The following is a 16,285-nucleotide window of genomic DNA, read 5'->3' on the forward strand; positions in this document are numbered from 1 at the left end:
CGAGGAGGGGACAGTCAGCGAGGCCATCTGCACAGCTGGGTGTGTTCCTCCCTTAGCCACGTTCGGCCACACTTCAGTTATTAAACTACTTAACAACACTTAGTTACTATTACTTAGTTGTTATCCAAACAGCGAACAAATCGGTTTCCTCGGAAAGCTTTCAAGAGTGGCCCCCAAGTGTAAAGAAAAACAACGCACAGCCGTGAAAAGCAGCAGCTACCTCTGGAGACCGTGCCCTGCCCTGATTAGGTCAGCACCAAGCGGCCCCACTCATCCAAAGCCCCAAGGGGGGTGCCGCGCTGCACACACCGGCCGGCCTCCTCCTTCCTCTAGTGCTCGGGGGGTCTTCCCAGCTTGCTCCCCACTCCTGCTGAGCCGCACACGCGGTCCGTGGGGAGGTCTGGGCCCTCGGGGCCCCGCTGTCACAACCTCCGTGAGGCTCTGGGGACATCCTGGGCCCTACGGTTCCGGTGGGACTGGATGCCAATGGTGCCAGGGTCCGCCTAGGCTCCAACACAGCCCGCGGAGCTTTTCCCCCAAGTGCGCGTGCCCTGGCCGCCCCCGGAGGGCCATCGCACCCCCCACTGCCCCACGCTCGCCTGACTCCACGCGCTCGCCTGACTCCACGCGCGGTTCCGGGATCTGAAAGGCTGGCACCTACTTGTTTAACAGCTCCCTCCCGCCAAGCCCGGTGGCACCAGGATGGGGACAGAGTTCTCCGGGAGCAGCAAGGAGTGCGGGCCGAAGGAGCTGGCACCTCTACCCTGGGGTGCCTCGCGGGGGGGGGGGGGGCGGGGGGGGGGGGGGGGGGGGGCTCCGAGAGGGGGGCGGTACCAGCAAGCCCCGCCTTTGGACCTCACGCCCAGGACCTCTGGCAGCTGCCTGCCTGGCGCCGGGCTTCCCATGCCTCCAGCTGCCACAGCCCTTCCTCTCCCGGCACGAGGCTGCTTCCAAGCATCATGAGCAGAGCGGGCACATCGACCTGTGCCCCCAAGTGTCTTGTCTGTGGTAAAGGATCTGAGCAGCGGTGCAGAGACCAGAGCGGAAGGCCGGGAGGATTTCGACCACGCTCTAGCTCTGGGGGGTTCTGGAAGGCGGAGGCAACACGGGGCTCTTGCAGAGAAGAGCAGATGGGACTCCGGAAGGCTCTGGAGGTCCCACCAGAGGAAGGGAACCAGGCCCCAGGCCGGATTCAAGTAATACAACCACCTTCTGGGGGAGGGAAGGGCTCACTCGGTCAACCAAACGATCTCAAGGGAAAGGAAGTAAAGACCCAGCCGACTGCCACTCTCTAGGGCTCAGCACAATCAGGATATCTGTCCCTTAAGACCAAACGCTCGTGCCGACCACCCTTCCTCAAACTTGAGAACCCGCAGTCCCTAAATCCCCAGCTGAGTCTGGGAAAGTTCACCGAAAGCTGGAACTCTGGGCCTCACGCTGGCACAAGCCCGGGACGCTGAAACACTGCCGTAGAGGACGCCGGGACCCAGGAGGTAGGCCCACAGACCCCGTTGCAAGCACTGCCCCAGGCCCCAGCCTGTCACGAGTTAGGGAGAGGGGCCAGCTGGGAGGGGGCACTGAACCTCCCTCCTCCGGCCGGGAGGGCCCGGACGAGGTCCCGGGCGAGACTCCAGATGAGGAATCAGGGTCCGGAGCCAGGTCTCCCAAGGACCGATTCTAGACCACTTCTCCTGGGCTGTGATGAAAACCCCGCCTAACTTGGGTAGCGGTAAAGGTCTCTAAAAAATTATCGTAGTTCAGCTCTCTGAGGGGAAAAAAAAAAATAGAATGCGCCCAAATATTAACAGGATGATCAGAATGATTTGGAAAATAAACATAAGGTCCTCTTATGAGAGAACGCTTTTTAAAATGTAATTACATGGGGCGCCTGGGTGGCTCAGTCGGTTGAGCGTCCGACTTCGGCTCAGGTCACGATCTCGCGGTCCGTGAGTTCGAGCCCCGCGTCGGGCTCTGGGCTGATGGCTCAGAGCCTGGAGCCTGCTTCCGATTCTGTGTCTCCCTCTCTCTCTGCCCCTCCCCCGTTCATGCTCTGTCTCTCTCTGTCTCAAAAATAAATAAGACGTTAAAAAAAAAATTAAAAAAATAAAATAAAATGTAATTACAGCAGGGCCTCTGGTTCAGGGCGCTGACAGGAAAAGCCTCGACCAGGCCCAGGACACAGGGCTCGTGTCCCACCGACCCCCCTCTCCCTGCTGTGGTCAGAACATAAAAACAGGTTCCGCAGAGCAAACTCCCAGCCGGTGGCTCTCACCGGGACGCTTCTGCCCCCCCGGGGACGTCTGGCAGTATCTGGAGGCATCCTGCGGGCATGCCGCTGGCATCTGGTGGGCAGAAGCTAGAGGCGCTGCCGGGCCCCCGCCACGCGGTCGCCCAGCCTGAACGCGCCTGTGCCGGCCACGTCGCCCGCCGCACACTGGAAGGCTCCCGAAGGAGCGGGTGCCCGGGTGGGCACGTGCGGGCAGCAGCGCCTCACGGCCATGCCATTCTCGTCCCGCTTCGCCAGCGGGTGAGAGCGGTGCCCACCAGGGCCCACGAGCCCCCTCCCGGCCCCGAGGCTGTGAGGAACCTGCCCCGATTGGCCGATGTTCTGAATCGCGAAGACCCGTCCCATCACGTGTGAGGAGGAACCGCCGTCGGGACAGCAATGGGGGCTCGGCCCTGCTCCCACCACCCTGCTGCACAACGCACCCTTGAACCGGAGAAGCGAGCACCGGCCTCTCAGGACACCAGCCCCTCAGCCCTCACTCTCCTCGCCCTGATGTGGATTCGGTGTCCCTCCCGCCCATGGCACCTGCATCTGTGACCGGCACAGCTCCTAAGCGTCAGGCCTCCCAACGTTCTGTGCAATTCTGTAGAATTCTGTATTAGCGTGCGTTCCTAAGGCAAGGGTCCCTAGCTTCCCGGTGAAACTTCCTCATCGTGCACTAGGAATCACTCCCGAAAACTTCTAGAAAAAAATGTTAACTCTCAACAGGGACACATGTGTCAACAGAAAATTTGTCATAGGTGATCTAAATCTGTGAGAGGATATGGTGGAAATAGCTTCTCTGATCGCAAAAATTCATCTAAAAGCTTTCTAGGGGCGCCTGGGCGGCTCAGTCGGTTAAGCATCCAACTTCAGCTCGGGTCACGATCTCGCGGTTTGTGGGTTCGAGTCCCGCGTTAGGCCCTGTGCTGCAGCTTGGAGCCCGGAGCCCGCTTCGGATGCTGTGTCTCCTCCTCTCTCTGTCCCTCCCCCGCTCATGCTCTGTCTCTCTCGGCTTCTCAATAATAAATAAACGTTAAAAAAAAAATGTTTAAAGCTTTCTAAAAGCTGGGTGCCCGGGTGGCTCAGTCGGTTACGTGTCTGACTCCAGATTTCAGCTCAGGTCGTGATCTCGTGGCTGGTGAGACCGAGCCAGGTGTGGGGCTCTGTGCTGTCAGCGCAGAATCCTGCTTGGGATGCTCGCTCTCTCTCTCTCTCTCTCTCTCTCTGCCCCTCCCCCTCTCGCTTGCCCACATGCTCTCTTTTGCATGTGTGTGCGTGCTCTCAAAAACATTTGAAAAATCCTTTTTTTTTTAAGTTTATTTATTTTGAGAGAAAGAAAAAACATGGGTGGGGCAGAGACAGGGAGAGAGGGAATCCCAAGCAGGTTCTGCGCTGCCAGCACAGAGCCCCATGGGGGCTCAAACTCACAAACCATGAGGTCATGCCCGAGCCTAACTCAAGATTCAGAGGCTTAATTGACCGAGCCCCGCAAGCGCACCCGAAAAAAATCCTTCTAAAGCAGAAGTAAAACTCTTTTCAATCTCGTGAGCTCACTCGAAATGACACTACAATATTTCTTCACCTGTATGAATACCTGCAGGACTATTTTTAATCAAAGACTACTTAATAATTCTAGAAATCAAATCACATTCACGGCTGTGAAACAACAGAAAGAACTCGAAAGGGAAATCCCTTCCTGCCTGTTGCCCACACTCACCAGCCAGCACCACAAATGATGAACTCTGCCACAATTCTGTCAGCCCCACGACAGGCCTGGTGGTGGACTGAGTGAGACAACAGGCCAGCAATCCACAGCTCCCCAAATAAAGCCTTTTTTTTTTGGTGGAGGGAGAAGGTGGAGGGAGATAAACATCAACCCAAATGACGCCTGGTCAGGGCCTCAGGTGGCACGATGTGAGCCACAGGGCCTTCAAGGAGTTGGAGATACCAGCACCCAGCACTAATCTCGAAAGGGCCCGGCGAACAGGCAGCTGGTTCATGTCAACAGCGCTCTCCTGTCCTCCTGGATCAGACAAGGCGCCGAGAAACACCACCGCTCCACAGCCAGTTAAAGAAAAGCAACAAAGCCTCACTTCTGCTTTCTGGTGAGGACAGTGACTCTCTGACGAATTGCGACAGCTATCCCTTCCAAAGAGTACCTTCCAAAGAGTGCCGGCACCACTCCAAGCATTACCGGGTCCCTCAATTCACCCAAGGTGACGCTGCTGCGATCACGCCTCTGTCTGACAGGAGTCAACGATCTCAGAGTGGTCTCTCAGTAAGTGACGAGCAAGGCGGGGCAGTATTCAAACCCCAGCCCCCCGCCCCCCTCCCCGGGCTCAGCGCTCACCGCACCCATCGCCGCCACCTGTCACCACTGAGGTGGAGGGGGACACTGGGCTCTGCCACGAGGAGGAAAAAGCTACCCGGCCTCTCGGGAAAGGAATTTGGAATCACAAATGCCTAGCCACAGTTCTCCTGGGAATGTTGCGGCCTTCGTCTCCTAAGGAACTTGTTTCCTGATGCTTTGTTCTCATCAACTCCTCTGCGAACTAGGTAAGGAGCCAGTGCAGCCCCTCCTATGAGAGACGCGGGCTTCAGCCTCAAGGAAGGCGACTTGGCTAAGTGGCCATCCAAGGTCACACAACCGGCAACCGAGTGGCAAGGGCTGTATTTCAGGTTTGGTGACGCCCCACAAGATGGGTTCCCATTAGGTCGTCAGGTCTCTCCCTGTAGGCTCCTAATTAGTGACTGGAAGCCAACATACCAACACCCTCTGACGTTAAGCTTCCGGGAGGACAGCTGGACACCCACCGCGAGCCACATCGGGCACTCTTGCGCCCGCGACCCCACACCCTGGAAACGCCGGCCTCCACCCCGGCCCTCAAAGTCACCAGCCTGCCTACCGCCGGAAATGTCACTGGGGCAGTTCACGGTTTTTTTGTGGGTTTTTTTCGTGTGTGTTTTTTTCTTTAGGATGAAGGGGCCACAATCGGACTCCAGAGGGCGAAGCGGGGCGCCAGACAGACGCGCTCCACGCCCTGCCACGAAGTCCTCTAAGGCCGGGCAGGGGCATGGGCAGCCACACGCCACACCCGCCGGGCCTGCAGGACCCCAGACCCCACCGGCCCTAGGGAGCCCGGGAGGCCGGTCTCGCGGGTCCCCAGACCCGGGGGAGGCCGGCCCTGCAGACCCCCACACCCGGGGGAGCCCAGCCCCGCAGACCACCCCCAGACCCCGGGGAGGCCGGCCCTGCAGACCCCCAGGCCCCGGGGAGCCCGGAAGACCAGCTCCGCAGACCCCGAGACCTCGGAAGCCCGGACGCGCAGACCCCCAGACCCCGCCCGGTGCCCCAGGCCGCGCCCCGACCCCCACCCTGCCCCACCTCCCTCTCCAAGGAACCCCTGCGGCCCGCGGGCCCCGGCCAAGCGCTGCCGCTACCCCGGCCCGCAGACCCCACCTTGAGGGTCGGGTACTCCTGCACCTTCAGGGTCATGGAAAGCTGAGCAGCTGACTCCTGCACCGCCATCTTGAATCGGCCAAAACATTAGCGGGTGGGGGAAGCGCCGCGCGCGGCACGCCGGGTAGTGACGTCGCGCTCTCCGGCGGGGGCGGGGCGCGCCCGGGCGGGCCGACGCGCCTGCTCCAATCGCGTCCGCCCACCAGACTGTGGCGGCGGAAGGAGGCGCGACCGCGGCGTGCGCGCGGAGAGGCGTCCGGCCGGACCAATCACCTCTGGCCCTCCTCGCGTTCGGCCAATCAGCGGGAAGCCTGTCTGGGCGGGTTCCTCCTTGAACTCGCGGCCGGGGACGCTCCCGCCGATCCCAGCCTCTGGGCGCTGGCGGTCCGGGGCGCTCCCTGGGGTCGGGAGGCTGAGGCTCGTCGAGTGGTGCAGCCGTGGGCGCGACTGGGCTCCCGCGGGGGCGGGCCCCCGAAACAGTGACCCTCTGCGTGGGACGGTGACCCTCGCCGTCGTGACCCCTTACGGTAGTAGCCGAGAGGTCTGCAGGCCACCATGCATGTCAGGCAACTACTTTCCATTGGGCTGCATTTCCGCAGAGTGGCAGCTGCTGGAGTCCTGACGTTTCCTATCGGAAAAGGAAAGGAAATTTTTGTTAACTGATTTTCAGGAAAGAAGCTCCCAAAGTAGAACAAGGGCCTGTGTGCCTTTGTGTCCTCACCAATGTCACACGGCCCTGGCACCTAGCAAGGTACTCCAGTTCCCTTTCAACCATTCCACATTCTATCCTTTCAAAATAACTAGTCCTTTCATTCCCCTTTTTAAATAGAAATGAAATTAGTTTTCATTAATTAGAAGACTTCCCAATTAAACCGTTTCTCGTGTTGCACACTTATTCCTGAAACGATTTTTTTGAAACTTAAGCTTAGCGTTGAAAAAAAAAAAAACACCTAAGGTTCGACACAAGGGAGGCCGATACTGTGGGAGTGGGAGCCGCGGGGAGAAGCAGCTTCCTGTCCAGGCTCACACCAAGTTCCTTATACCTGAGGCCATCCGCGTGAGTGAGTTCATCAGGATCATCAGAAGGGGCTGACAGCTCAATACTAATCAAGCCTTCCCACCGTTGTTGATCGATGTAGCACGGTGAGTGTGTCTGATGCCGATTTCGGAAGCTTGTGAAAGTGAGAAGGAGGAAGATAGATTCCTGTGCATGGCATATGCCTCTAGGAGACATCTGGAGTGAAATTGGTGTAAGACTAGAAGAATGCACTATTCTAGAATTTTTAAAAACCCTTACCAAGGAGAAACAGGGATGTTACCAACTGTGATTGATCACAGACCTAATCACAGATCATCAGAGTAGTAGTGCCCCCGTCTAGGAGTTTTAGGAAGTTGTTTCTGTATTTCAGGGCAAAAAAAAATTGAGCTTGAAATGAGCATGCGCAGCTTTGGAAAACTGTATTATTTAACTAGGTTGTCTTGTTCTCAAGTTTCAGAAGTTTAAAAATAAAATAGTGTTCAAGTTGAAAGGAAACGTGGTTTAGAGTGGAATCGGGTGGCCAGCAGGGGGAGCTCTCAGCCCTACCACTCCGGTCAGTTGCAGCCCCAGCAGGAAGGGACGCACCTTGCAGGTGGATTCCACGGCAGCTCCCGCTTTACTAACCCAGTGGGAGGAAGGAAGGTTTCTTCCTCCCCCGGCAACAACCCAGGCAATGAGAGCCAGCCCCAGCCCAGCCAGTGAGAGACTGCCGTGGATCAGCCAATGAAAAGCCATTACACTTCGAGGTCCCAGTTTCCTCCAGTGGACTTTCTGTTTACAACAGCCCTCCTTTTCTCTATAAGAGAGCCCCCTGGGGGCATCTGGGTAGCTCAGTCGGTTCAGTGTCCCACTTTGGCTCAGGTCATGATCTTGGGGCTAGTGGGCTCGAGCCCCGCATGAGACTCTGTGCTACAGCTCAGAGCCTGGAGCCTGCTTCTGATTCTGTGTCTCCCTCTCTCTCTCTCTGCCCCTTCCCTGCTCACACTTTCTTTCTCTCTCAAAATAAATAGACATTTAAAAATTAAAAAAAAAAAAACAAAACTAGAAAAGAGTCTCCCGTACCTTATTCTCACTTGTCTATGGTTTTTCCTTGGATCACTTGTCCTGGGTTGTAGATTTCTGCTATTCCTGAATAAACCCAGTTTTGCTAGTAAAGTAGCTGGTGGTTTTGGTTTTAAGGTTAATGCATTGCATTCTAAGTTGTCAGTGAAATAAGTCCCCATTATCTTTGTGCTTTTTCCCAACAGGAAATGCCTTTTAAACATTCAGAGAGACAGTAAGTCTTTCCTAGAGTAACAGAACCCCCCCGACGTTTCTTTGTAGAGATACTTGACAAACAACATTGTGTGTAAGTTTAAGGTGTACAATGTATTGATTTGACACACTTATATTGTAATATGATTGCCATTTTAGAATTAGGAACACCTCTATGGGTCACATAACTATCATTTCTTCTAGTGTTGGGAGCAATTCAGGTCCAATCACCTAGCAGGTTTAATGCTCATGATACATTTTTGTTGTCTATAATCACAGCACTGTGCAGTAGGTCTCTGGGACTGACTTACTTCCAAGCCCCAAGTATGTACCTTTAAACAATCTCTCTCCCATTCCCCCGCCCTGCAACCCCTGGTAACCATTTTACTCTCCGCTTTCATGATTTCAGCTTTTTTAGTTTCCGCACATAAAAGACACGAATCATGACGTGTTTGACTTATTTCATTTAGCATAATGTCCTCAAGGTCCATCCATTGTTGACAATGGCAGAGTTTCCTCTTCTCTCATGGCCAAATAGTAGTCCACTGTGTGTGTGTGTGTGTGTGTGTGTGTGTGTGTGTGTGTGTGCGCGCGCGCACACACACACAACATCTTCTCATCATCCAATGACGGACACTTAGGTTATTTCATATCCTGACTATTGTGACTCAACTGTCCCTCCACAAGGGCATGTGTGTTTCTCTTGGGTATCCTGTTTTCATTTCCTTTGGATGTATACCCATAAGTTGGATTGCTGAATGATGTAATAGCTCTGTTTTTCATTTTTGGAGCCACCTCATACTGTTCTCAATGGTGGCTGAACCAGTTTACAGTCCCACCAACAGTGCACGTCCCCACCATCGCTTGTTATCTCTTGTCTTTTTGATGATGGCCATTCTGACAGGTATGAGGAAATATCATGCTTTTGTGTTTTTTTTTTTAATTTTTTTTTCAACGTTTATTTATTTTTGGGACAGAGAGAGACAGAGCATGAACGGGGGAGGGGCAGAGAGAGAGGGAGACACAGAATCGGAAACAGGCTCCAGGCTCTGAGCCATCAGCCCAGAGCCCGACGCAGGGCTCGAACTCACGGACCGCGAGATCGTGACCTGGCTGAAGTCGGACGCTTAACCGACTGCGCCACCCAGGCTCCCCGCTTTTGATTTGCGTTTCTCTGGTGATGTGCCTGTCAGTTGTTTGGAAGTCTTCTTTGGAAAATTCAGTTATAGTCCATTTAGTTTCTCTGTCCATTTTTTTTTTAAGTTTATTTATTTCGAGAGACATAGAGTCAGTGCGAGTGGGGGAAGAGCAAAGAGGGAGGGAGAGAGAGAATCCCAAGCAGGCTCTGTGCTGTCAGCGCGGGGCTCGATGTGGGGCTCGAACCCACAAAACTGTGAGATCATGACCTGAGCCGAAACCAAGAGTCAGACGCCCAAGTGACTTCGCCACCCCGGTGCCCTCCTCTGTCCATTTTTAAGTTGGATGGTTTGGGGTTTTTTGTTGTTGTTGAGTTTATGATTTCTTTACATATTTTGGATATTAACCGCAAATGTATGGTTTACAAAAATTATCTTCCATTCTGCACATTGTCTTTTCATTTCGTTGATGGCTTTTTTGCTGTGCAGAAGCTTTTCAGTTTGGTGTTGTCCCACCTGTTGATTTTTTTTCCTTTTGTTGTTTGTGCTTTTGGTGTCATAAAACAAAATCGTTGCCGAACCAATGTTGAGCGACTTCTTCCCTGTTTCCTTTTAGGAATTTTAGAGTATCAGGTCTTATGTTTAAATCTGAGGCATTTTGAGTTACTATTTGTGAGTGGTGTCAGGAGGAGGCCCAATTTCATGCTGCTGCCTGTGCGCATCCAGTTTTCCCATGCTCTGAGTAGACTGCCCTTCCCTTACCGTATGTTCTTGGCTCCTTATCAAATATTAGTTGACTATATACGTGAGGTTTATTTCTGGTCTCTATTCTGTTCCGTTGGTCGATGCGCCTATTTTTATGCCACGACTACGCTATTTTAACTACTGTAGCTTTGTAGTATAGCTCCAAATCCCAGCCAACTTTTATAGAAGGATTTCTAGTCAACTAGAGAACTCTCCATAAAAGGATCTTTAAGTCTCAGTTGTGAAGCGTGGCCTCCAAAATGCACTGGTCATAATAGCTGGCAAAAAGCAGGGTAATGGAGGTGTATCAGAAAACTCTGAACTGCTATTCAAGGCTCCCAAGTTCTTTTTTTTTTTTTTTTAATTTTTAAATATTTATTTTTGAGAGAGAAAAAGAGAGTGTGAGCAGGGGAGGGGCAGAGAGGGAGACACAGAATCCAAAGCAGGCTCCAGGCTCAGAGCCGTCAGCACAGAGCCCGACAAGGGGCTTAAACCCACAAACCATGAGATCACGACCTGAGCCAAAGTCGAATGCTTAACTGACGGATCCACCCAGGTGCCCCAAGTCTTAGTGGATTTTAGAAGATAGATATAATACCAGGTATCTTTCCGACCACAACAGATGAAGATTGAAATCAGTAATGGAAGGAAAACTAGAAACTTCACAAAATTATGGAAATTAAACAATCCACTTTAATTTTTTTTATATGTTTACATATACATATGTATTATATATATATATATATAACTTAAATACAAACTCAGATTTTAGAAATTGTACAAAGAAAGGTAAAAACATTTCACATATTTATGATTAGTTTTGATATTTAATATCTCCTTTTACTGTACCGACTTAAAATGTTTACATTTACTGATGAGGACCAGATATGCCCATCACCATCTGCGCAACTTGCAGGGGATTTATGATTTCTTCCATGTTCTCTTGTCTCAAAACTCAACTGGTTTAAGTCTTGAAGCTATTCTGGTTCTCGCAGGTATTTCTGGAATAAAAGGAATGCTTATGGATGAATTCTTCATTTTATGTTTATAAGCTAGCTATAAGTTTGTAGAGACTATAAATATGGTCAACAACTTTGGACCTACTTTAAACACTAGAGGCTCAATTTGTTGTCCAAACAGCACAGTTTTAAACAACCAGTGAATCAAAGAATAAATTATGAAGAAAATTAGAAAATAATCAAAGATGAATGGAAAAGAAAACACAACTTACCCAAACTAATGAATTCATTGACAGTGGTGCTTAGGGAAAATTTATAATTCTAAGCACATTAAAAAAATGAGTGATCTCAAGTCAATGACCTAACTTCACAACTTAAGGAATTCGAGAAAGAACAGACTAAGCACGAAGCTAGCAGAAGAAAGGAAATAGTAAGGATGAGAGCAGAGAAAAACGAAATAGAGGATAGAAAACCAATAGAGAAAATCAATAAAAAAAATTTGGTTCTTTGGAAAGACCAACCCAACTGACAAACTGCAGCTGGATGGACTAATCAAAAAAGACAAGTTACTAATATCAGAAATGAAAGTGGAAACATTCAAACACATGTGGCAGAAATAAAAAGGATTACAAGACAGTACTATGAATAATTGTACACTAAGAAACTGGATAACCTAAATGAAATGGACAGATTCTTAGAAATACAAAACCCACCAAGAATAAATCATGAAGAGACAGAAAATCTGATTGACATAATTAGTAAGTAAATTGAATGAATAGTAAAAAGTCTCTTGACAAAGAAAAGCCCTAGAACTGATGGCTTCACTGGTGAATTCTACCAAACATCTAAAGAGCTAACACTGGGGTGCCTGGGTGGCTCACTCAGTAGAACACAGGACTCTTGATCTTGGGGTTGTGAATTTTAGTCCCACATTGGGTGTCGAGATTCTTTGAGAATAAAATCATAAGGAGCACCTGGGTGGCTCAGTCAGTTAAGCTTCCAACTGTTGATTTCAGCTCAGGTCACAGTCTCATGATTCATGGGATCAAGGCCATGTCAGGCTCCAAGCTGACAGCACGGAGCCTGCTTGGAATTCTCTCTCCGTCTCTCTCTGCCTCTCCCCTGCTTATGTGCTCTAAATAATAAATAAAGTCATAAAGAAACACAATAAAATATTTTAAAAAATCTAATGAAGAAAGAACTAATACCAATTATTTTCAAACTCTCAAAACATTGAAAATGAGGGAACATTTCCTAACTCATTCTAAGGTTCCGGGGAAACTGCACATCCACAAGCAGAAGAATGACATTGGAGCCTTACCTCATACGAAAAGATTAACTCAATACGGATCAGAGACCTAAATGTAAGACCTAATAACACAAAACTCTTAGTGGAAAACAAAGGACTAAAGCTTCCCAACATTTGGCAATGATTGTTATTTAAAAAAAATTTTTTTTAATGTTTATTTCTGAGAGAGACAGAACATGAGCAGGAGAGGGATAGAGAGCGAGCGAGACACAGAATCCGAAGCGGGCTCCTGGCTCTGAGCGGTCAGCACCGAGCCCGATGTGGGGCTCAAACTCACGGACCGCGAGATCATGACCTGAGCCGAAGTTGGCTTACCCGACCGAGCCACCCAGGCGCCCCGACAATGATTTCTTGGGTAGAATAGCAAAGGCACAGGCAAAAACAAAACAAATTACATTTCATGAAAAACTTTATGTGCATCAAAAGACACTCTCAACAGAGTAAAAAGGCACCCCACAGCATGGGAGAAAATATTTGCAGATCACATTTCTCATAAGGGGTGAAGATGCGGAATATGTAGAGAACCCCTAAAACCCAACAACAAGGAGCTTGACTCAAAAATGGGTAAAGAACTTGAACAGACCTTCCTCACAGAAGTTATGCAAATGGCCAACAAGCCATGAAAAGATGCTTGACAGCGACAAACGTCAGGGAAACGCAAGTCGAAACCACAATGAGGTCCCACCTCACACCTGGTGGAGTGGCTGCTACCCGAAAATAGCAATTGTTGACGGGTGTGGGGACTGGAACCCTGCACACGGTCGGCGGGGCTATAAATGGTGCAGCCGTGTGGAAAACGGTGTTGGGGTTACTCGAAGAATTAAAGAAAGATGTTTGTCGCATGTTCCAGCAGTTCCACTTCCAGGCATTTGCCTGAAAGAATTCTGAGCAGGGTCTTGAGGAGACGTCTGCACCCGCTGTTCACTGCAGCGTTATTCACGATAGCTAAGAAGCAGAAGCAACCCAAGCGCGCCTGGACAGATGAACGTGTTACGAAAAACAGCATGTCATTCAGCCTCAAAATGAGAAACGTTCTGACACCTGCTGCAACACGGATGAGCCTGGAGGACGCGATGCTCAATGGAATGAGCCAGTCGCAAAAAGACGAATCACGTACGACTCCACTGGTATGAGGCCACTAGGGAAGTCAGATCGTAGGGACAGAAAGCAGAATGCCGAGTACCAGGGGCTGGGAGAGGGGGTTGGAGTCAGTGTTCGACGGGGACAGAGTGTCCGTTCTACAGGTTGAAAAGAGCTCTGGACGTGGAGGAGGGAACACTAGGAATGTATCAACTGCTACTGAACCATGTAGTTAACAATGGTTAAGACGGTAAGTTTCATGGGATTTATATCGTATTATAATAAAAAACTGAGGGGGGAGGGGAGGCAGGCAAAACGGGGGAGGGTGGGAGGTGGAGGCTCCTGGGTATGGAAGGAACCAGCGGAGGGGATGAAAGGTGCCGCGTAGAGGATACGGTCGGTGGTGCTGTGATGGCATGGTGTGGTGACGGCTGGTGGCCACGCCTGTGAGCACGGCGGGACCGAGGCGGGTGGTGGGTCACCGTCATGCACCTGCACCTAATGCCACGTGGGTGTCGGCTGTACTTCGCTTTTTAATGAGAGCAGTCAAAGGGACAGGCTCTGGCGGCAGGCCCTGGGGTCTGAGCTCCGGTGAGACCGTGCGGGTCTCTGGGCTTTCCAGCGGGACGCCAGCTTTCTGGGCCGTGGGATCTCTCTCCCTGCCAGGTGGCACTCCTGTCCCGCCCCCGGCTCTTCCCATCAGGATGTCCCTCTGCGCCCTTTGTGCTGCCCCCAACTTTGCAGGCGCTCGGCACAGCCCTTGTCCGGGAGGGTGCTCTCCGGCCTCGGCTCCGCAGGCCCTGAGGGGGAGCCCGAGGGGTGCAGGCCCCACCTGGGTGAGCGGGCTCCCTGCGCGCTAATGCCCGCGCCAGCCACGTGCCGTCCTCACCTGTCAGCTCCAAGTTCTGCCGGCGCCGTCCTGCTCCTGACCGCGGCGGTCTCACCGCCACCCTGCGGAAGTGAGAAGCAGCCGCGGGTCTCTTCTCTCCCACAACAGCCACGTTCCTCTCCGGAATCTACTTTATCGTCACATCCTTAGCTCTTTGGCGAAGTTCAGAACAAACAAAGGACATTGATGTGACACCATTGTGCCAAATCTGGCGAAATCTCAGTGGCAGGGTTGGAGCAACGGTCGCTGCAACCGTCTACACCTTATGTGGAGGCGGAAGTCCTCTCTGAAGGTCAGTGTCAATGCCCAAGGAGAGACGGGTAACGTGGCCAAACCTGTGATCGCGCCTGCTGCGTGCTGTGATTCCGTCCGACACATTTAGTGGGGATGATACTCCGATTCCTTCAGCTCATTGGGATTTACTGGCTTTTTACTACAATAAAAGTGGTTGTGTCACTGTCGCTAGCCGAGAGCCCCTTTTGCTTTCTAAGGGTAATGACTCCTTCTAGATTTTCCACATTTCACATGGTCGCTCTTTGAATTCTGATTTTATTTCCATGCTAAACCGCTAATGCACCTTGACGGGTTTATTTCGTTCACTTCAGTTCACAGGCGGAATAGTAGTTACATAGCCCCTTTCGAGCAGGTTGACGAGACAGCCTCCGAGGACCCTCTCCCCGGTGGAGCTGTGGACCCTCCCACATTTACGGTTGGTGTGTTCGTGTGTGCAGCCCTCTTCCTCACGGGGGATCAAAGCCGCGTGGCACTGCCTTGCAATGTGCACGTGTCTGTGGACACCAGACCCAGTAGTTCCCTCGGTGTCCGTCTGGGGTTACGCTTGTCTCCATGAAAAAGGAGTCTTCAAGGCCAAGGGGCCATGCCCATCCACATGCCCTCTCCTTTTCTAGAACCTGCTCCAGATGCCTGTGGCTGTAGAGCCCCACTTAACCAGTCTGGAGCCTGCTCCTGGGGCCCATGAGGGCTGACCCTGACCGCTCACCTGAGGGTGGACGGCACAGTGAGTGGGCCCACTCCTAAATTTTAGAGCTGGCTAAGGAATTGGAGAAGTGCAGGGGTGGCCATGTTAAGCAGAGCCAACCGGGAAAGAATGGACAGGTCCTGGACGTCATTATGGAGGCCACCACGCGGGCAGAGCTCGTGGAGACGGAAGGTGCAGCAGCGCCAGTGACAGCTGAGGACAGAGATGCCAGGGCAAGACTGCACTCAAGAAATCTAGGCCTCAGTTCGGTGTTGGATTCTTAGCTGTGACACCAAAAGCACTAGTAACAAAGTGAAAAAAAAAATAGATTGTACTTCACTAAAATTAAAAACTTTTGTGCATCGAAGGACATTATCAAGAGAAGGCAAGCTACAGAGGGGAGAAAATGTTTGCAGATCATACATCTGACACAGATAGATAAGGAACTCTAACAACTCAGTGACAAAAGGACAGACAACCTCATTAAGAAGTGGACAATGGGGCGCCTGGGTGGCGCAGTCGGTTAAGTGTCCGACTTCAGCCAGGTCACGATCTCGTGGTCCGTGAGTTCAAGCCCCGCGTCGGGCTCTGGGCTGATGGCTCAGAGCCTGGAGCCTGTTTCCGATTCTGTGTCTCCCTCTCTCTCTTCCCCTCCCCCGTTCATGCTCTGTCTCTCTGTCCCAAAAATAAATAAACACTGAAAAAAATTAAAAAAAAAAAAAAAAAAAAAGAAGTGGACAAAGCACTTGGACAGATGTTTCTCCAAAGAAGATTCACAGGTGGCTGGTAAGTACATGGCAAGATGCTCAACGTCATCAGTGAAGCTGCTCAGGACAGCTGCTCCAAAAGATGTCACTTCCGCATATTGGTCATTTGCACCAAAGGCACTTGAAACACAGCAGGTGCAAGAAAGTCTGTGACCCCCCAATAAGGCTCTGACCCCCCAAACAAGGCTGTGACGCCCCCAATAAGGCTCTGACCTCCCCAAAACAAGGCTCTGACCCCCCCAACAAGGCTATGACCCCCCAACAAGGCTGTGACCCGCTAAACAAGGCTGTGACCCCCCAATAAGGCTGTGACCCCCCAACAAGGCTCTGACCTCCCCCAAACAAGGCTCTGACCCCCCCCAACAAGGCTCTGACCCCCTAACAAGGCTCTGACCTCCCC

General features: G+C 51.6%; 1 protein-coding gene and 1 long non-coding RNA gene across 6 annotated transcripts in view; one reads left to right on the top strand and one right to left on the bottom strand.

Annotated features, from left to right (window-relative positions):
- MAEA (macrophage erythroblast attacher, E3 ubiquitin ligase) overlaps positions 1-5,856 on the bottom strand; it is a 37,573-nt gene extending 31,717 nt beyond the window's left edge. For all 3 annotated transcript variants that reach the window (XM_040489796.1, XM_040489788.1, XM_040489782.1), the window contains exon 1: positions 5,730-5,856. In XM_040489796.1, the coding sequence (XP_040345730.1) occupies positions 5,730-5,798 (69 nt within the window). In that variant the 5' untranslated portion in view covers positions 5,799-5,856. The remainder of the gene's footprint in view (positions 1-5,729) is intronic.
- Positions 5,857-6,085: 229 nt separating this feature from the next.
- LOC121039594 (uncharacterized) lies at positions 6,086-14,604 on the top strand. 3 transcript variants are annotated; one of them, XR_005794872.1, is made up of 4 exons: positions 6,086-6,480; positions 6,654-6,872; positions 13,415-13,500; positions 14,147-14,604. It is a non-coding gene; the product is annotated as an uncharacterized LOC121039594 (long non-coding RNA). The 3 variants fall into 3 exon arrangements; XR_005794869.1 differs by having other exon boundaries at positions 6,086-6,872; XR_005794874.1 differs by having other exon boundaries at positions 6,086-6,872; positions 14,248-14,604.
- The last annotated feature ends 1,681 nt before the right edge of the window (positions 14,605-16,285 follow it).

This window comes from Herpailurus yagouaroundi, unplaced genomic scaffold (genome assembly GCF_014898765.1).
Source record: "Herpailurus yagouaroundi ecotype Mexico unplaced genomic scaffold, PumYag 28, whole genome shotgun sequence".
Classification (NCBI taxonomy): Eukaryota; Metazoa; Chordata; class Mammalia; order Carnivora; family Felidae; genus Herpailurus; species Herpailurus yagouaroundi.